Source organism: Chlamydotis macqueenii, chromosome 2 (genome assembly GCF_036417535.1).
Source record: "Chlamydotis macqueenii isolate bChlMac1 chromosome 2, bChlMac1.mat, whole genome shotgun sequence".
Taxonomy (NCBI): Eukaryota; Metazoa; Chordata; class Aves; order Otidiformes; family Otididae; genus Chlamydotis; species Chlamydotis macqueenii.
This window is the reverse complement of record NC_141557.1, coordinates 119077846-119095865: the sequence shown is the minus strand read 5'-3', so window position 1 is coordinate 119095865 and position 18020 is coordinate 119077846. Positions and strand designations below refer to the sequence as shown.

Here is an 18020-nt window from a genome sequence, read left to right as displayed (position 1 = left end):
GGGGTTGTTGAGACTGAAGTGCAGGACCTGACACTTGGCCTTGTTGAACCTCATACAGTTCACTTCGGCCCATCAGTCCAGCCTGTCCGCTTTGCACCTGGGCTGGGCTGAAAACCAGCGTATAATGGACTCCTGTGGCTCAGCTGGCAGGCAGTAACTTATTAAATCATAGCAGCTCACTAGCTGTCAGTCATAATTGTTCTCTTTAAAAGGGACTTAAATAGTACCTGTATGGAAGCAGGAACTATAAGGCATTAATATTAGAAGTTAGTGGCTGAAGTAAGTCTGTGAACAAGGCTTTGGAGTTTTCAAGTTACGATGAGAATTTGAGGTTTAATCATATTTCAGCTTTATTGAAAGTGTGTTTGTTTAATAAGCACAGCAAAGGTTTATAAAACACTTCAGAAATGCTCTTGCTTATTTTTTCTATCTAGATACAACTCTTTCTCAGTAATGTGATTATTATTTTTTTTAACATGAGCAATGCATTTCAGGAGATGAAATCTGAGCTGAAGATGAAGTATGATGCCCAGGTTACTTTGTACAGAAGTTACCGAGTAGGAGACCTTCCTGACATCCAGATTGAGTACTGCAGTCTCATTGCCCCTCTGCAGGGCCTTGCCCAGGTCTGTCTGCTTTCCAAAGGTCATTTGTGAAGCTTTCTGTTCTTGTGGGAAAAATGATATGTAGTTGAGCAACTACTTTCAAAATTGATTTGTTGTTTTGTAGTCAACCACTGTGACACGCATTTAAAGAGTCTATTTTGAGGGAGTATTTCTCCTACCCCTGGGCTCGCGCAGTGATGAGAGAAGATGCCTTGTAGCTTGCCTCACCTGAGTAGTTGAGTTGAACACTGAGGACCCGAGACATCACTTATTGTCCGTTTGCCTCTGGATTCCTCTGCTTGAGAAACAGATGGTGGTGGTCTTTACAGACATTATTACAAAGGACATCTCACTGTACAGCAACAAAACAGCTATTTTTATTCTTTCATATGGCTGTAGTGGAGTTGTAAGAATACAAATGAGGTTACCGTGTCTTAGACTGGACTCAGACTACTCAGTAAAGCTGACCCAATATTCCTTCTCCTACCCCAGAGTGGCAGAAACTGTAGGCTCAACCTGTCCCATTTGACAGTGTATGGGAAGTTGCAGTGTTCCTGATTACCTTTGTATTTAATTTCTTTTGATGGTCCCTTATCTCTTTGTAAAGGGAGGAAGTAGCACAGTCATGAGTTATCTGAATAGCATTAGATCAAGAGTTAGACCAAACTCCAGTGACATGATGGACCAGGATGCATAGGATTGTATTACACATACAAATGTATTTCTGGGTTGAAAAAATGCCTTTAAGCCTCAGATGGAACTGTCTCTCTGTACAGACAGTTTATCTCTTCGTGTTTGCTCCCTCCATGTTAGGTCCATGTCTCCTCACACATTGATGTCTTCTGTTTTTTTCCTGAAATGCCCTTCACTGGTAGTGGTGTCTGTAAGATGTTATTGGGTGTCTGGTTCCTGTAGTGGGAATTGTGAATGTGTGAAAATTGTAAATTCCATGCTCTCCACCAGCACTCTGGCGTGAAACCTACATTGTCTTGGAGTTTCTTTATGTAGAAGAATTAAGGTGGGATTTGGATGGGCTGTACAGTAATTCCCGGCATAGGTGTGATGCATGCCAGATTGATTATTCCATTTCCAAAGAGTGTCCACATAGGGATTAGGTACAGGGTGGATTGTATCTCTTAATTTTATTGATTAGTTTATTGTGTCACAGCAAAATTCAGTGGCCTTACTGCTTTTGTTGTAATTTACAGAAAGATCCAACATTTGCCAAGCAGCTTTTCACCAGTTTATTTGGTGGAATTTTTCATGAGGTAGAAAAATCTAAAACTCCTTCTGAGAAAAAAGCCATCATCCAGAAGCTGCTGAATGACTTCAATAATTTCCTGAGTATGAGCCTGTCTTACTTCCCACCATTCATTGCGTGCATCCAGGTAAATCCAGCTAAGTGGCATGAAAGTAACTGAATATAATGTCTTTGTCTGCGTGTGTGGTAAACTCAGTGGTAGGGGAGGTTAAATACTGTTACTGAAATTTAGACAGAGATGGAAAGAGAATTGTTAACCAAATGGGTATTTCAAGTGACTCTCGTTAAGGTGAACAAGGTGATTCATGCCTCTGAACTGATTTTTCAAAGTTTCTACGATTTCTGATCTGTAGAGTTTGAGTCACCTTTTAATGTTTTAATTTCATCAGTAGCAAGGAGAGACTTGATTTTAAATGAAAGCCACAAGAACAATTGAAAGGGTTACGTGGGTGTCGTGTGCTTATCTTCCTGTTTCTGGGAAGTGCTTACAGAGGAATACTTTGATGTTGTGAGGATATCAGTAGCTGTCGGACTGCTTGTTGTTAGCAACTCTTATTTATTTTTTTCAAATTAGTCCCCTGAAGTAGTTGTCTAGGGCCTTTCAGTAACAAGGAAATTACTCCCTTCCACTGAAGGGTGAGTGGGTGCTCCACAGCCGTTTCCCTGGAAGCGGAAACTTCTTCTGTGGGAATATACTGACCTAGAATAGATTGCAAACTTCATCCCTTACCCCACTTTTCAGAGAGACTAAAAAAACTTGTCCAACCACAGCTCCATACTCATTGTCACTGTATTTAATGTTTATTGTCAACTGTATTGATGTTAATATTGCATCTGATTTGTAGCTCTCAAAATAATCTTTTTTGAGTGGCAGGTAATGGTTTCTTCTTTCTGTTATGGAAATTTAAATACTCTGTGACAGTAGATGTCATTCGGAATACAGGAGAAATGTCTACTTTGGACTAGCTTTTTAAACAGTGACAAACTTTTTTAAACTTTACTTCTTAGTACTTGTATTTTCACATCTGAAAAAAATGTGATTTCTTGTTTACTTTTTTTTTTTCTGTGCAGCTGCACAGAAAATGCTATGGGGATTTTTCTGGGCTGTCTCAGTGTTTTTCAAGCCAGCATCTCACAATAGCTATCTGTTAATATTCCCTCTTGACATTGCATTTGTTGGTTCTCTGTCTTAATATTATTATTTGTCTTGTATTATGCTGTCTGTTAGACCCCATTAATAACACTGTTGTGCTAGGCTACTTGTTTTCTGAATAGATGTAAAATGAAGACTCAAAAAATAGGTACGTGAAAATTAGTCAAAAATACAGACTTTGTAAGAGCAATAAGAGCATCTCATTGCCATCCCCATACAATAACAGAAGAAAAACAGCACGAAGGCAAGCTTCAGCCTGTGAATTTTAGCATCCTGCGTAACAGTGAGAGGAAGTCTTTTCCCCAACAGGGAACAGAGTTCGTATTGATCAGGAGAGAGAGCTGGGAGAGTGAGAGCAAGAGCACACAGTGCTGAGGCTGTCATTTGGCTCACAAAGGTTGTCCTAATGGCTTGCCTATTTAGAAATACAGCTTCTGTTTCCTGTCTACCAACGGTATAATAAATATTGGCTTGTTTCAGAAAGGCTTCCTACTTCACTGCTGTTTCCTTCTGGTTGGTTGACTTTTTAGTCTTCTGCAGGTTCAAGTCCCATCAGGAGAGTAACTTGTAGATTAAAACAGCTCTTTTGATCACCAGGTGTCGTATTAAAATGGACTCTGAGGCTCTGGGATTTGCTTTCAGGACAGATTTAAAACCAGCTGAAGTACTAAGAAATCAGTTAACCCCATGACAAAAGCTGACATGGAGTCCGTAGATACCTGGCCTCTGAAAAACATATAATTGCCTTACAAATATTTTAGCTGTCAGGCCAGCTCAGATGTCGTGCAAGTAAAGACAGAACACATTACATACAGAGCAAAGAACATTCGCTCTGCTTTCAGAATGTAGGTGATCGAATAGTCACCAAAATACACTAAATAGAAAGATACCTCCTTTGATGTGGGACCATGTCTGTAAATTGTGAGTTTGGCAGGGCATTCATTCTCTGGACGTGCTGTTATATTTGCACAGTTGTTTTTTTGTAGACATCCCTGAGAAAGGGCTTTTGGTCTTACCTTAGCACAGCTGTTTTTAAGTTTTTAGATTGGGCAGTTGGCACTGCATCCCTGACAGAACCCCTGAAAGTTGAAGGTCAAGGAATGTGTTCCCATACGTAAGAGTGTCAGGGGCACTCTTTGATAGAGTGCTGCTAGTTGAAGTTGTCTGAATAGCAGGTGAAGCTATGATAATCCCTCATTGGGATCTACCTGGTCTGTAACTCAGGAAGCTACAAGAAGCTGTTATTTTTATCTTTTTTTAATTGAGTACAAATTTATTGGTGTGAGAGTCTCAGTTACGCAAATTGTGCAATGTATTTGCTTATGCCAGATGTTGCCTATTCTGCAGTTTTTGTGGTAGATGCCGTTAATTGAAGAAGTGTAGCTTGGTTGTACTCACGGTCCTCTGTTACTGTTTCCAAATAGTGTTTTTTTTTTTTTTTTCACGTAGTATTCGCTACAAGAATCAAACGTTAATTTTTGGCCTAAAATTCATTGCTGTTTCTTGTGATGAAAGTTATATTACCACTCTTCCATGTTGCAGATTTTTTTTCTTTCTGTTTGGTTAAGATATTATTGCAACTTTCCTGTAGGTTCTTAAGTGGGAAAAAACCCTATCTTTAATAAACTTGTCTGCTACGTTCTCGATACATTTACCTGTATTTTGGATAATAATTGAAGTGTTTTAAAAAAGCTTCAGGTAAACAAGAGTGTTTACCCCTGAAAAAGAGGTTATTCTGTAGTTGGACTGGTGTTAAATAGGATGAAGATCTGCTAGAAATATTGTCATGTCTTTAAATCAGGCAGGACTAGATGAGTACGGTACTAAACGAGTCTTATGGGAAGCTGTGGTACAGTATAACTGGGTAAGTGTGTAGATAGAAAGCCTTCAGCTTGGAGAAGGCATCGTGGTTAATCGTGCCTTTGGTTTATGGCAGGAATGCACCACTCAGTAGGCAAAGTGAAATGCCACTGATTTGTAGCGGGCACCACACTGCCAACAAAAAGAAGGAAAGGATGTGAATGTAGCGATCTGCATCTTCCCCCCTTCCCATGTGTTTCTGTCAGAATAGAATCGCCCTGTGGAGACAGAAAAAGTAGAGGAGTTTTTCTCTAGTGTTGTCTGTCCAAAGAGCAACAGCACGGAAGGAAAAGCATTCCAGTTTTCCCAGAGCTGGGAACTTGCGGAGATGTAACGGCTTATTTCCAAAGCTTGTGCTACAAAAAAAAAAAGGAATATCAAATAGATAATCTGTAAAGGTAACTATCAGTATAGCTTTAGACCAAGCAGACATGTGTTGTTTTGGCTTTTTTTTATAGGAAATTAGTTACCGGCACAGAGAGCTGCTAGAACTGGATTCAGCTAATGTGAGCACGAGCTGCCTTGCAAGCCTACAGCAGCCAGTGGGCATCCTTCTTCTGGAGCATGCCCTGATGGCTCTGAATCCTGTGGAGGAGCCCCCGACCAAGCGGATGCGTGGCAGGACACAGCTTCCTCCAGATGTTATCAGATGGATTGAACTTGCTAAGTAAATTATTTTTTGAGACAATTTACTCCAATTTAGATTTGCTTTGTGAAGAACTCCACCTTATAGGCTCACAGAATTTCTTTTTTAGTCTTTCCTTCTTTTAGAATTAGATATGCTTTTAATTTATTGTCAGTTAATTACTATCTTTCAGTTAGAGCAGTTAGACTTAACCGCAGTGTACGCTGATGATACCATCAGCCTACTGAAAAACATCTTTATAGCTTTTCAACTGCATGAGTTTCCATGATTCAGGTATTACCCTACAAGATGGAGTTTATCTAGTTAAGTATGTATTTATGATCCTATATAAGAAATATCAGATTTTTTTTTTTACTTTTACAAACCAGTAGTATTACTGCTTATTGATTTATTATTTTTAAATAGCTTATGTTTGCATTGATATACCTCTGTTCAACTAATTAAAAAGAGTTCCCTTTTCAATTTTACTAGGCTCTACCGATCTCTCGGGGATTATGATGTCCTTCGTGGCATTTTCAGTGGTAAGATTGGGACTAAGGAAATTACACAGAAAGCATTGTTGGCAGAAGCAAGGAGTGATTATGCTGAAGCAGCTAAATATTACGATGAGGTAAAATGACAACAAGATTTTTTGTTTCATAAAGCTCTCAGGACTTAAAACTAATAAGCCAAAATGAAACATTTTGAGAAGCAACATATTGTTTTAAATGTTACAAGGCTTCACATGTGCAATCACCCAGGTAGAAAAGTAAAACACCATGGGTGCACCACCACCACAAGAGAGCAAACTGAGTGTGTTAATGGCAAAGAAAATCTGAGTTATAGTGGGTGGAAATGAGGAAGAATCTCTTTAACCTACTTTTAAAGTCTTCACTCTTTAAAAATGCAGGTTTACTAAAGATGGCTACCTGAAATGCATTTATGTATGAATACTGACAAGCTTGAATTTTCTGCATTTAATGTTGCTGTCACATTCTAGTAAATGGATAGATATTTTTGAGATACAGTGAATTACTGTTAAGTTCCTGGTGACTTAGAATTGAAACTACTGTCAGATTCCAGCTGAGAACCTTCCTACCCCTCAAATTCATTCCCTAGGCACTCTCTAAAGAAGACTGGCAAGATGGAGAGCCAACAGAAGCGGAGAAGGACTTCTGGGAACTTGCATCTCTGGAATGCTATGACCACCTCACAGAGTGGAAGTCTCTGGAGTATTGTGCTACCGTTAATATTGATAGTGGAAAACCTCCGGATTTAAGCAAAACATGGAATGATCCATTTTTTCAGGTTTTTAGAAATTGCTTTGTTGATACTGCACTGTTTTTTATCTCTGCAGCAATATCCTATAGTACTGTGATTTTTGGTGAAAATCAGTTGCATTATTTGGATTACTTTTATTATGGCAATTAGCAGAGAGTCTGATATATAAGATAATTTAAGCAGTTACTTCTGCTCTTTTTTAAATGTTTAGTTTTTACCTTGAATCTATGGCTGATCATATAGGACCAGCTTTATCATCATCATCATCATCTTCTTGCGGTGTTTTTGTTGCTTTCATTGCTTTTATTTGTTTTGTGTTTTATTAAGAGTTACCAAAGCACTGGTTTTGAAACTGGTAGGATCTACGAACAATTTATTGAGCCTATCAGAAAAGCCTGCTGTTATTTGTTAGCAAATTGGAATTTGTCTAAAGGGAAGACATTTAAGAAAACCGTTCAAAATATTTTTATATTTGTTTGATCTGCCACTGATAACAAAAAACTGTTCATCTAGTAGTCCATTCCTAGAAATAAAGACCGTATTTTCACCTTGTAGGAGACATATCTGCCCTATATAATACGCAGTAAGTTGAAGTTACTGCTCAACGGGGAAAATGACCAGACTTTACTAACTTTTTTTGATGAGGCAATGAAGACAGAACAGAAGAAAGCCATTATCGAAATGCATTACAGCCAAGAGCTTAGTCTCCTTTACATCCTGCAAGATGATTTTGACAGAGCTGAATATTACATTAGCAATGGCATGCAGATCTTCATGCAGGTAATAATCTCTGATGTGATTTTCTGTATAAGCTCTTGGAACAGTGAAGCTGTTGTTGCTGTTACTGCTGCTAGATTATACTCAAGAGAAACACTTGCTGAAGTATGCTGGAATCTAGGTGCTTTCCAATCGTATGACAGAACTTCCTTTGAATTCACTGCTTGCAGTGATGAGAGTTGAGCCAGCCAGTGAAGTGCATCCTCCCGTTAGAATTTGGTTTATTTTGCTGATTTCATCTATTAGAAATTTTTCAGGGTAATTGTTTGTGTAGATTAGTGGCAGTTTTATTTCATTCATCTTTTCAGAAGCCTTCTGTCCCCAGGACGAACTTGAAGAGAGTATTACATTGAGAGGTTGCAAGTTCCATCTGTTACCAAGTTTTGATTAGACTGTAGGACTATCCTAAAACCTAGGATGGGGATTGCAGCTAGAGTATGCCTCTATACTTGTCCAAAGCAGAGTTATTCTCACATTACAGGTTATTAACTTACTTGTAAAAGGTTGGGTTGTAGAGCATGATATATAGCGATATCAGATAAATAGTTTGTGGAACGCTGAACAGAACTGTGTTGTAAATTCTGTATATGAAATCTTCCATTCTCTCCCTTTCTTTTCAGAGCTATTCCAGCATTGATACTTTGTTGTACCAAAGTCGAATGACCAAACTGCAGTCTGTACAAGCTTTGACGGAAATACAGGATTTCATCAATTTTATGACCAAGAGAAGTAAAGATTTTTGTTCTTAAGTGGTTTTCCTTTCATTGTGTTAAATAATCATGGTTTCCTGAACTTTGAATTTCTATTTCCACACTTAGAGGACTGAACTCCTGTTTGAAGGAACATAGGTCTGGAATTACTTCTTACTGTCTTCTTGACAGAAAGAGCTATTGCAGTTGTGTGAGATAGGCTTGACAATAATTCTGTGTTCTATTGCAAAGTTTTATTAGCCTAGCTATTGTGATAAGAGTTACGTATCTTTTTAAAAAGTGTAAGTAATAGTTTTAAACTAAGATTTCTTTTGGGGTCATGCTTGGTAGGTAACAGTGGCTAGCAGAAATAAAAGATGGATGTATGTAATTTGTAGCTACTGAGGCAGGCATGAAATAGAAATTTATATATTTCTATTAATTTATTATAATAATGAATAAATTTATATATTAAATTTAGTTAACAGTTCCACTATGTTGCAGCATATTCCTGTATGGAATTCCTGTATTACCACCTACCTGGTGGTAATGCCCAGTGACAGTTGACAACTGATGTCTTTATTGAATCTCCTATGGTTCAGCAATAAACAAAAGCAATATGATCACCAAGTAGTGTATTTAATGCAAGCCCAGAAATGCACATGGGTTGTTTTGTATCAGTTTTGTGGTTTGAATGTTAGGCTATTTTTGTTTAAGCCTTTTTCACACTATTTGGATTTAGATGCATTTAAAGTGTTCTTAATGGATTTCTAGGTAACTTAGCTTCACAGGCTTCCCTAAAGAGACTTCTCAGAATTTGGACAAGCAGATATCCAGATGCTAAAATGGATCCTATGAACATCTGGGATGATATCATTACAAATCGGTAAAATCCACTGTTGATCCAGTGTATGACCTTTTTTATTTTTTTTAAACTGTTGTAATAGCTTTATCAGAATAACTGGTTTTTGTGTGACTCACTTGTAGTGAAAAGCTAAAGGAGGTTGAGAAATGGACAAGGAATAAAACACATTTTGATATGGAAACATAACTGTTAATTTAGGCATTTTCTTATATCAGTGACTACACGCACTGTACAAGCTAGCCCACCTCAGCAGCCCTTAAACACACCTACTTGTAAATGAGTAGATCAGCTGCATTTAGCTCAATGAAACACCACCCAAAAGGCCAGTCCATTATGAATAAAAATACTTAACCTACTTTGTAGACAGTTCCAAAGTTAGGGAGTACATAAAATAAACCCAGCCCTGTCACTATCAGTGCTTCACATGTTTATAGGGAAGTTAATGACCAGTGCTGCAATTAGAGACTTCTGCTGTGTGACTGTTGCTAGAAAGAACAAAGACTCTCTGGAGACTCCTTTGGATTAGCTCCAAAGTAACTGGAATGCTTTTTTGAATTTGAAAGTTTTTTGTCCTCCTCGTGGTATTTATCTTCATCCCAATTCATTCTTCCCATGGTAATGTAGATTCTTTCTCCTTTCCTGGGGGACAGCTTCTTCAACAGCTCTTCTGATACCCACTGTGTTCTGTAATTTATTGTATTATCTCTGAGTGTCAAGAGAGCATGACTACAGAGGAGCTTATTGCAATTAAATATTAGGCAGAATACATGGTATGACTTACTCTTTTACAAAGTCTCAAAACATTTATGACTTGAAGGGTTGTCAGTGTCTCGAACATTTTTATGTGCTTTTAAAAAACCTTTAACTCATCTACAGTTAGTGACAAAGGTTGTGTTTTTATTCAGCATCAAGCCCTACTCCAGACTGCAGTGCTTTCCCCTGCATTGAATAACAGTCTACGTAATGAGAGATGCTATTAAATTAGATAGACCAGTCATTAAAAGGATTTAGCCTTGATTAATGGCAATTCCCTTTCAAACGTTGAGTATGATCACTGGTCTCTTCTGCAACACAAATTTCAATGTTTACATATGTTGATGTCATATATGTTTGAGTTGCAGGTTGTCATAAAATACAGCCTGGCACTTACACGGTATAAATAAGACTCCCGTTTGTTTGCGCTTTTGTCAAGTTGGAATGCAAGCTGTGTGTCGGTGAACTTCAAGGTTGTAGCTATGATTTTAAAGGAACAAACTAACAAAAAGTCCTACTCTATTGTGGACATTTTCTAATAGTTAATCTCAATATCCCAGAAGGCTCTCAGGGTCAACCTGTCCCTGATTGTGACTTTCCAGATTGTGAGGACCGTGTTTAGCCCTTGCTAAAGGTGCTTGCTATAGCTTTGCATTTTTTCTTAGCTTTGCTTACTCTCAATCACATAAACACTTTTGAATGTTCATTCCCTTGCGTGCATACCAGAGTGATTTGTACTCCTGTTGTCATTGTGCAGGTGTTTCTTTCTTGACAAACTGCAGGAGAAACTTCTTTGTGATCAGGCCGATGACAGTATGGAGCTGGATGAAGAGTATGGTGCTGGTGAGCAAATGGAAGTGGATCAACAGGGTGAAGACATTTCCTCAATGATTAAAAGCTGCAAATTTAACATGAAAATGAAGATGATAGAAAGTGCCAGGAAACAGGTGACTATACTGTCTGATAGCTTCCAGTTTTGGGAGAAAATATATAGAAACTACAGTACTGTAAAAGCCTCATAAGTGGCCTTGGGAACCTTTTTGCCAGGGCAGACCTTATCCATCTTTGACCTTGCTGTCCGGGATGTTTTGAAAGCTCAAGAAAGTCAGATCCACAGAAAAAGAAAACAAATGGATAAATGTTGATTAAAAACTTTATGATCATCTGTCATTACTTTTAGCAGGGCCTGTTGTGATAGGACAATGAATGTAATGATTTTAAAACAGAAGGAGGTAGATTTAGACTAAGATGTAAGGAATAAATTTTTTACAATGAGGGTGGTGCAACACTGGAATAGGTTGCCCAGAGAGGTGGTGGATGCCCCAACCCTGGAAACCTTCAAGGTCAGGTTGGATGAGGCTCTGAGCCACCTGATCTGGTTGGAGATGTCCCTGCTTCTTGCAGGGGGGTTGGACTAGATGACCTTTAAAGGTCCCTTCCAACCCAAACTGTTCTATGATTTTGTGATTATTAGAAATGTGCCTGAACGCCCCTTTGATTCACATATGGTTTCTAACGCTCGAAAGGGCAGATAAAAATTATCTTAAATGCTTCAGCCTTTAATGGAAGGGATGCTTGCAACCAAACATTGTGCTTCCTCATTTACAAATAATCTTTTCTGTACAAGAAAACAAATGAAATTCAGATTGAATCAATATAATTTACTTCAGTTAGCAATGATGAAACATTTTAGAATTATTTTTTTTTACAGTTTTAATTAATGCTGTTAGGTTAACTTTTCTATAAAGAACTAAAGCTAAGTAGCTTATAAATTTTATTTTGGATCTGACTGTTAAAATGACAAACATTGCTGTCTTTGATAATGGGCATTTAGTGTTTCAAGCTTGAGACAAGGCGAATAATATTTAGGTCAAGGTCTCCTCATCTTGTGAGATGCTGCAGAAATCTGCAATTAGTGACAGAGTTTATTTTAAGCACTGTAATAACCAAATATAACATTAATGCTGTGTAGACTATACACTCTTAAAGGAGTAAATGAAAATGAAGATTTCCTTTAATGTTACATGACACTTTCCATCAAAACACAAATGTAAGTGATTTGCTTAATGATGTTGTAAACCAAGTTACATTCCTCATATGTGTTTGTACTGCAGAACAGTTAATGCCTATTTAGTCATGCAGATAGAATTATTTAAATTTCCTCAGTTTGTCAAACTTCTCCAATAGCACAAATCTGTTTTTGAATATGAGACCCAACAAGCAGTAGACCTCTCTTCATCTTGTAGTAGCTTTACTTGTGTTACCTAAATCGTCTCATCCATTAATTTGGTTGCAGAAAAGTTTTATTTCCTCTTCAGATATATTACCTGAAAATTGTGTCTTAATCTGAATATAGAACAGCTTCTCAGTTGCCAAGAAGCTTCTGAAAGACCTACGCAAAGAAGCCAGAACAAGGGAAGACTGGCTGGTGAGGTGGAATTACGCCTATTGCCGCTTTACACATAGCTGGAGCCGGAACCAGAGTTGTCCTGAACGCGTGCTTTCAGTGTTGAAAACCATCTCCCTGCTTGGTAACAGCCTTCTCTTTACTTCACTTTGTTTATTATACAAAGCTGCTTTGTTGTCAAATTACTAACTTTGTTTTTGAATTCCAACAGAAGATACCAAATCTGACTATCTTAGCAAGAACATAATGGCCTTCCGAAACCAGAATCTTCTTCTGGGTACTACGTACCACATCATGGCCAGTGCTCTTAGTCAGAATCCAAGATGCCTTGAGCAAATTGAGGAAGAAAAAGCTGGGAAAATATCAGTACTATCAGGGGAAAGTCGTGAGAGTCCTGAAAAGGTAAATGAGAGGAGAAAAAGCTTTTGGGTATTTCAGTATTGTAATCACTACTTCAATGTGTAGTGATGGATTTGGGTAGATACAGAGAATGTGAAATTCATCTGCTGCTAGCAGTGATTTGTGCAGGAATATCAACTAGGAGAAGGGAAAAAAAAAAACAAACCACCAGACAAAAACCCACTGTGTTTGCTAGTTTTGCTCTTCTGGAGTTCTGCCCTGCTGTAGCCCTTTCAGTTGAGAGAGTGTTCCTGTGTTTCTATGTTCCTGCGTTTTGTGTGGAGGGGAAAGACATAGTCGTAGCACCTGCGTGCTATGGGGAGGTGCGCATTTGGAGAGTGCAGTGACAGACTGCTGTGTCTGAAGCCATATATCTTGTCAGTTGTCCCAAGTGCTGTGGCACTGACGTTCTTTGTTTGTGTTTTTATGGTTGTTAAAGAAAAGCATATAAAGAAGAGATTCCTGAAAAAAAAAGAAAAAAAAAAAGATTTTAAATTTTCAGATGTGTAGAAACTTAAGCAAAAGCTTAAGCTTCATTTATAAGCTAATTTTAAAGCCTTATTTTTTAGCTTAGTATTAAGCAGTACTCTGACCCTGCTAGTTTCCCTTTACCTACCTGAAATTCAAACTATTTAATTTTCAATTACAGCATTTTTCAGTTGTTGCAACTTGTTCTGCACCAATTTTGTATTTTGTTTAGTAACTACAGTAACTACAGTGTCTGAGGTTGGTAGGCTTGTTAGCAGCATGAGAATATCTGTACTTGATTTACATTCAGTTGTAAAGGATCTTGTCAAGTCCTTGATTGCATGAGCTACATTAGAAATGTATGATCAATGACTGTGTTTGTAATAGGGAAAAAGACATCAAATTTGAAATAGTTTGATGCATGCTTTTCTAAGTATAGCTGTTGTGCAGATGTTGCAGATAGGTCTTAATAGGAAAAATACCATTTTTTAATTGTGATTTCTGTTAACTCTTTGTGGGAATCTAGTAACATTAACTTTTTTTGCAGTTATAAAAATTCCACAGAACATTTCCAGGGACTAATTTAAGTTAAAAGTGTGGTTTATATTTTTCCATTGAAAACTGTGGAAATTAAAATTCTACTAGAAATAACATCCCATTTTTTTTCCTTTGTATTAGCTGCTCAAGACATCTAATGCAGTTAAAGTTTTATCCACTGAAGACTTGCAACCAAGCTCTAGTTTCAAAAATAATTATTGAATGCTACTTGCTAACATGTCTTTTTTTTCTGTTATGGTTGAATTGCAGGTATTGGCAGGTCTGAACAAGAAGGCTTTTCAGTGTTTCAGCAGCGCTGCAAGGAAGTCTGAAGAGGAGGTGCAGTCCCAGTCCACGGAACACGTAGATGTGATGGGAGTTATCGATGCGTATATGACTTTGGTTGGTTTCTGTGACCAGCATCTACGTAGGGAAGAGGAAGGCTTGCTTGGTTAGTCAGAATTTCTCCTAAGCATGTGAGATTAATTTATCTGTGACACGTGAGCTTTTGTGATGCCCAGGATATCTCTCTGAACAACACAGCTTGAATTTAAATGGAACAGTTTGTCCTCCAGTTCAACAGTACTTATATTCCACACACACACCCCCCGCCCCACACTATTACTGCTAGCTTTGTACTAGTGAATCACTCGTATTCTCCCTCTCACTTGTAAGATATATATCATATCCAGCGGATGCTTCCCTTGTTCCTTCCCAGACCACAGCAGTGCTGTGTTTAAAGCAGGCAAGATACCAGCAGTGATGCAGCTTTCTGATAAAGCTAATCCTTACAGTCCCCAAGTACATGTGTTGCTGATGTGTGCAGTTCAAACAGATCGGAAGGAGAACAAAGTAAAAATACAAAATAGACAGGGGGAAAAAAACAACCTAAATTGTAAAGATGAATGTTGCAGATGATCAGAGACATGGAACAAGTGATGGTGTTTCTGATAATTCTTGTTTAATGTCTCTTGGCAGAAATTAACACTGCAGATCTGCAGCTCTTCCCAGCTATTGTGGTGGAGAAAATGATAAAAGCTTTAAAACTGAACTCCAGAGAAGCCAGACTGAGATTTCCTAGACTGCTGCAAATAATTGAAAGATACCCAGCAGAGACATTGGGTCTAGTGACACGAGAGGTTAGTTGCTTCCATTTTCCTGGCAGCAAATGTTGCTATAAATCAAATTTAGAAGGTGGGGGTGGAGGCTGGATGAATGGAGAGGTTAGACTGGTAAGTTTTGCTTCAGGTAAATCAGATAAATTTTATCGCATCATTGTTCCTTGTCTTTTCTTGAACTTGCTGAATCTGATTCATATGGACAGAAACTTTTAAGAAAAAAATTTAACTTTTTATCATTATTCTGATTACAAACGTTAGTTTGAGAGCCACTGGAGAGAAATTATGTTGTGGTTTTTCTTCCTTCTGAACAACTTAAGTGGGCTGATAAAGGTTCATAGGGTGAGGAACGTATCTTATTTCCGTAGGCTGAGTGTCCTGTATGCAGGAAGCCAGCTTTTCCAGACTTGCTTTCCACTTCTCCCACTTCTCCCTGTCCTGCTTCACTTCAGAGGTTACTACAGCTTCTTCCTCCCTTCCACAACCTGTCCCTCCATTGCTGTTCCACAGCAGGATACTGTGGTGAGACAGATAAGCTGAGAGGTCCTCTGTGACTCATGCCTGTTCCTGCCTTGGCCTGCCTGTGTTTTCAAGCCCATTGTGCTGGTGCTTACAGAGTGCCAGGCCCTTTCAGAGGAAGGATTCAAGAGAGACAGAAACACAGCTTAGTTCTCCCAAGAAACTGAGAACATAGCAAAAACGGCTGAGGTACACAAGGTGTGGCCACAGTGAAACTCTGATGGTTCAAACAGAACCTGATGCCTGGTCCCATTAAAAAACCTCACCCAGAGAAGAACTTCATGAGGCGTTTCTTTGTCCTCTCTCTTTGGTGAGATAAATACTGGCAATCTTATCTTAAACTCCATTAGAAAGGTGAGAAAGGATGAGAGGAGGAAAGGAGCCTGAGTCTAATCTCTTGCTATCACAAGAAAATATATTGTAGCACTCCTTTCAAAAGTAATACAACTTTTGGAGTGAGGTGAGCATGAAGTATATTGGCGGGGGATGCTCAAATGAAATTAGTATCTGTCAGCAACCTGCAAACTCTTAAAAGTTGAAGGAAGAACGAAAGTGTGGTAGGAGTTCCAGTGTTCTCCTTCCTGGCATTTTTTACTCAAATGAAGACTTCAAACCAATGGTGTTCAAAGTGTCCCTTCAAATTTTTGAGTTGTTTGTATGCGGTCGTCCAAAATTATTATATGGCATCCAGACAGAAAAGCCACAAGTTTGAATATAAAGCCTTCTCTTGATCAACAAACTGCAAATCTTTGTAAAGAAAAACCTATTAAGCAGCAGTAGTTAGTTATTTCATTCACTAATAATGAAATCTGTTTTATTGGGGGATGTTTTATGCAACCTAGTTGACATTCTCTGTTTCTTTTTCATGTGTTTCTGTCTGTCAGGCTGGGCAACAGAGCAGTTTTGTTTGCTTTTGCTATGTTTGGTATTTTCGAGGAGGACCAAAGTTGAAAACAGTGTCTGTTTTTCCAGCTTTCTTCGGTTCCCTGTTGGCAGTTCATTGGTTGGATTAGCCAGATGATGGCACTACTTGACAAGGACGAAGCAGTAGCCGTGCAACATACTGTTGAAGAGATTGCAGATACCTATCCCCAGGCAATCATCTACCCTTTCATGATCAGCAGTGAAAGTTACTGTTTCACAGATACTGCAACTGGTTGGAAGAACAAGGAATTTGTAGAAAGGTGAATTTGCAATCAGAGTAGATCTTTTGTATGTTTTTTTATTCAGGAGTGGAGAGATTTATTTTTTTTTTCTAATGAAACTTTTCTTTAGGGGGCATGAGAAACATCAGGGGGTTGTCCCATGTGCACCGTGTTCTCATTTAACGGCACAGGGAAAACTGATACATAAGCTTTCTTAGTATTAGACGTACTCAGGTTGGTGGCCTAAATACTTTCTGAAGCATTGAGTACGTGTAGTCCCCAGGCTGTTGGAAGTTAGAATTTTTTCAAAGAAAAACAAGACCGCAGAGAGGCAAGCCCTTTCTACTGATAATTCTGTGGTAGTCAAAGTTTCTTTTTCCTTTTCCTACTCTGCTGAGGCTGAAGGGAAATCCGATGCATGATCAGGCTCTTATGTAGAAGACTTCAGAGCAGTGAGAGTCAGTACCCATCAGAGATGAAGATGAAGCTAGCTTCGACATTTAGACTCATTCTAATACTGAGAGCAGAGATACTTAAATAGAATAGATGTTCCTACAAGACTTCAAAGAGAGCCAGTGAAATGGGTGCATGATATCATTTGGGGAATGACAGCTCTTTGTTGTTTTCTTCTCTACCTATTCAATGTGCAGCATGTGCCTTCCTCTACAAGCCCTTCCTTGCCTGTTTTGCTGTGCAATAAAACCTGAGCTATTCCCCAGGCAAAAGACAGCTCTTATCACACAGTACTGTAGAACCACTAAGACAATTTTAGGTGTCCTTTTGCCTTTTTTCAAGTCTCTGATACATTTGCTGAATTTCTTCACTTAAAATAAGAAGATAAAGTCTTGTGCTTCATAAACTGTCGCCCCTGAATAACTGTTGTAGGATCTATAGTCTGGTTAATGTGTATTTCTGTTGCAAGTATGCTTTCCACTGCTCCACCAAGCGCCTGTTTTCATAGTGAGACAATTACAAATTTGGGAGCCACATAGCAATGATAGTCATGCAGCCCATGAGAGAATTCCGAGGGAGTCCTCCGACCTACCCCTAGATTGTTTTGCCAGATTCTTGAATATAGCAGACACGCTGGATCATTGCTTATCTGCGGGCTAGGTGGTGATGGTAGTTCCTTTTGTATTGTGATGTACTTTTTTTCTTTTAAAGGATCAAAAATAAGTTGGACAGGGGAGGAGTAGTTCAAGATTTTGTTCGCTCCCTGGAACAGCTGTCTAATCCCATAATGCTTTTTAAGGTAAAGTGCATTTTTTTTTATTTTCCCCCACTTCCCTTTCATTCTTCACGCTCTATTTAGGAAAGAAGAGTGCTGGGCGGAACCTGCCGCAGTTCGGTTGACACCACAGCCGCAGGAAGTGGTTCAACTCAGAATCAACTGGTGATGAGGTCAGGGTGCTGTCAGCAGCTTTCATTGGCAATGCTCGTCTTCCCTTCTGCCAGCTGGCTGGTTTGCGCTAGCCCTTTTCAGCTTTCTCCTTCAGGGTCTCTGCTGCATGGTCAGTCTTCCTTAATCGTTCTCAAACCGTTACAGAATTATAATTTG

At 38.7% G+C, this 18020-nt stretch overlaps 1 protein-coding gene across 1 annotated transcript in view; it reads left to right on the top strand.

Annotated features, from left to right (window-relative positions):
• The window catches only part of PRKDC (protein kinase, DNA-activated, catalytic subunit), an 85949-nt gene that overhangs the window by 54659 nt on the left and 13270 nt on the right, over positions 1-18020 (top strand). The window contains exons 61-75 of the mRNA XM_086740790.1: positions 495-626; positions 1814-1993; positions 5338-5546; positions 5997-6135; positions 6624-6812; positions 7341-7565; positions 8183-8291; positions 9026-9137; positions 10627-10816; positions 12226-12400; positions 12488-12678; positions 13951-14131; positions 14659-14819; positions 16290-16501; positions 17627-17714. Coding sequence (XP_086596916.1) covers positions 495-626; positions 1814-1993; positions 5338-5546; positions 5997-6135; positions 6624-6812; positions 7341-7565; positions 8183-8291; positions 9026-9137; positions 10627-10816; positions 12226-12400; positions 12488-12678; positions 13951-14131; positions 14659-14819; positions 16290-16501; positions 17627-17714 — 2493 coding nt within the window. The remainder of the gene's footprint in view (positions 1-494; positions 627-1813; positions 1994-5337; positions 5547-5996; positions 6136-6623; positions 6813-7340; positions 7566-8182; positions 8292-9025; positions 9138-10626; positions 10817-12225; positions 12401-12487; positions 12679-13950; positions 14132-14658; positions 14820-16289; positions 16502-17626; positions 17715-18020) is intronic.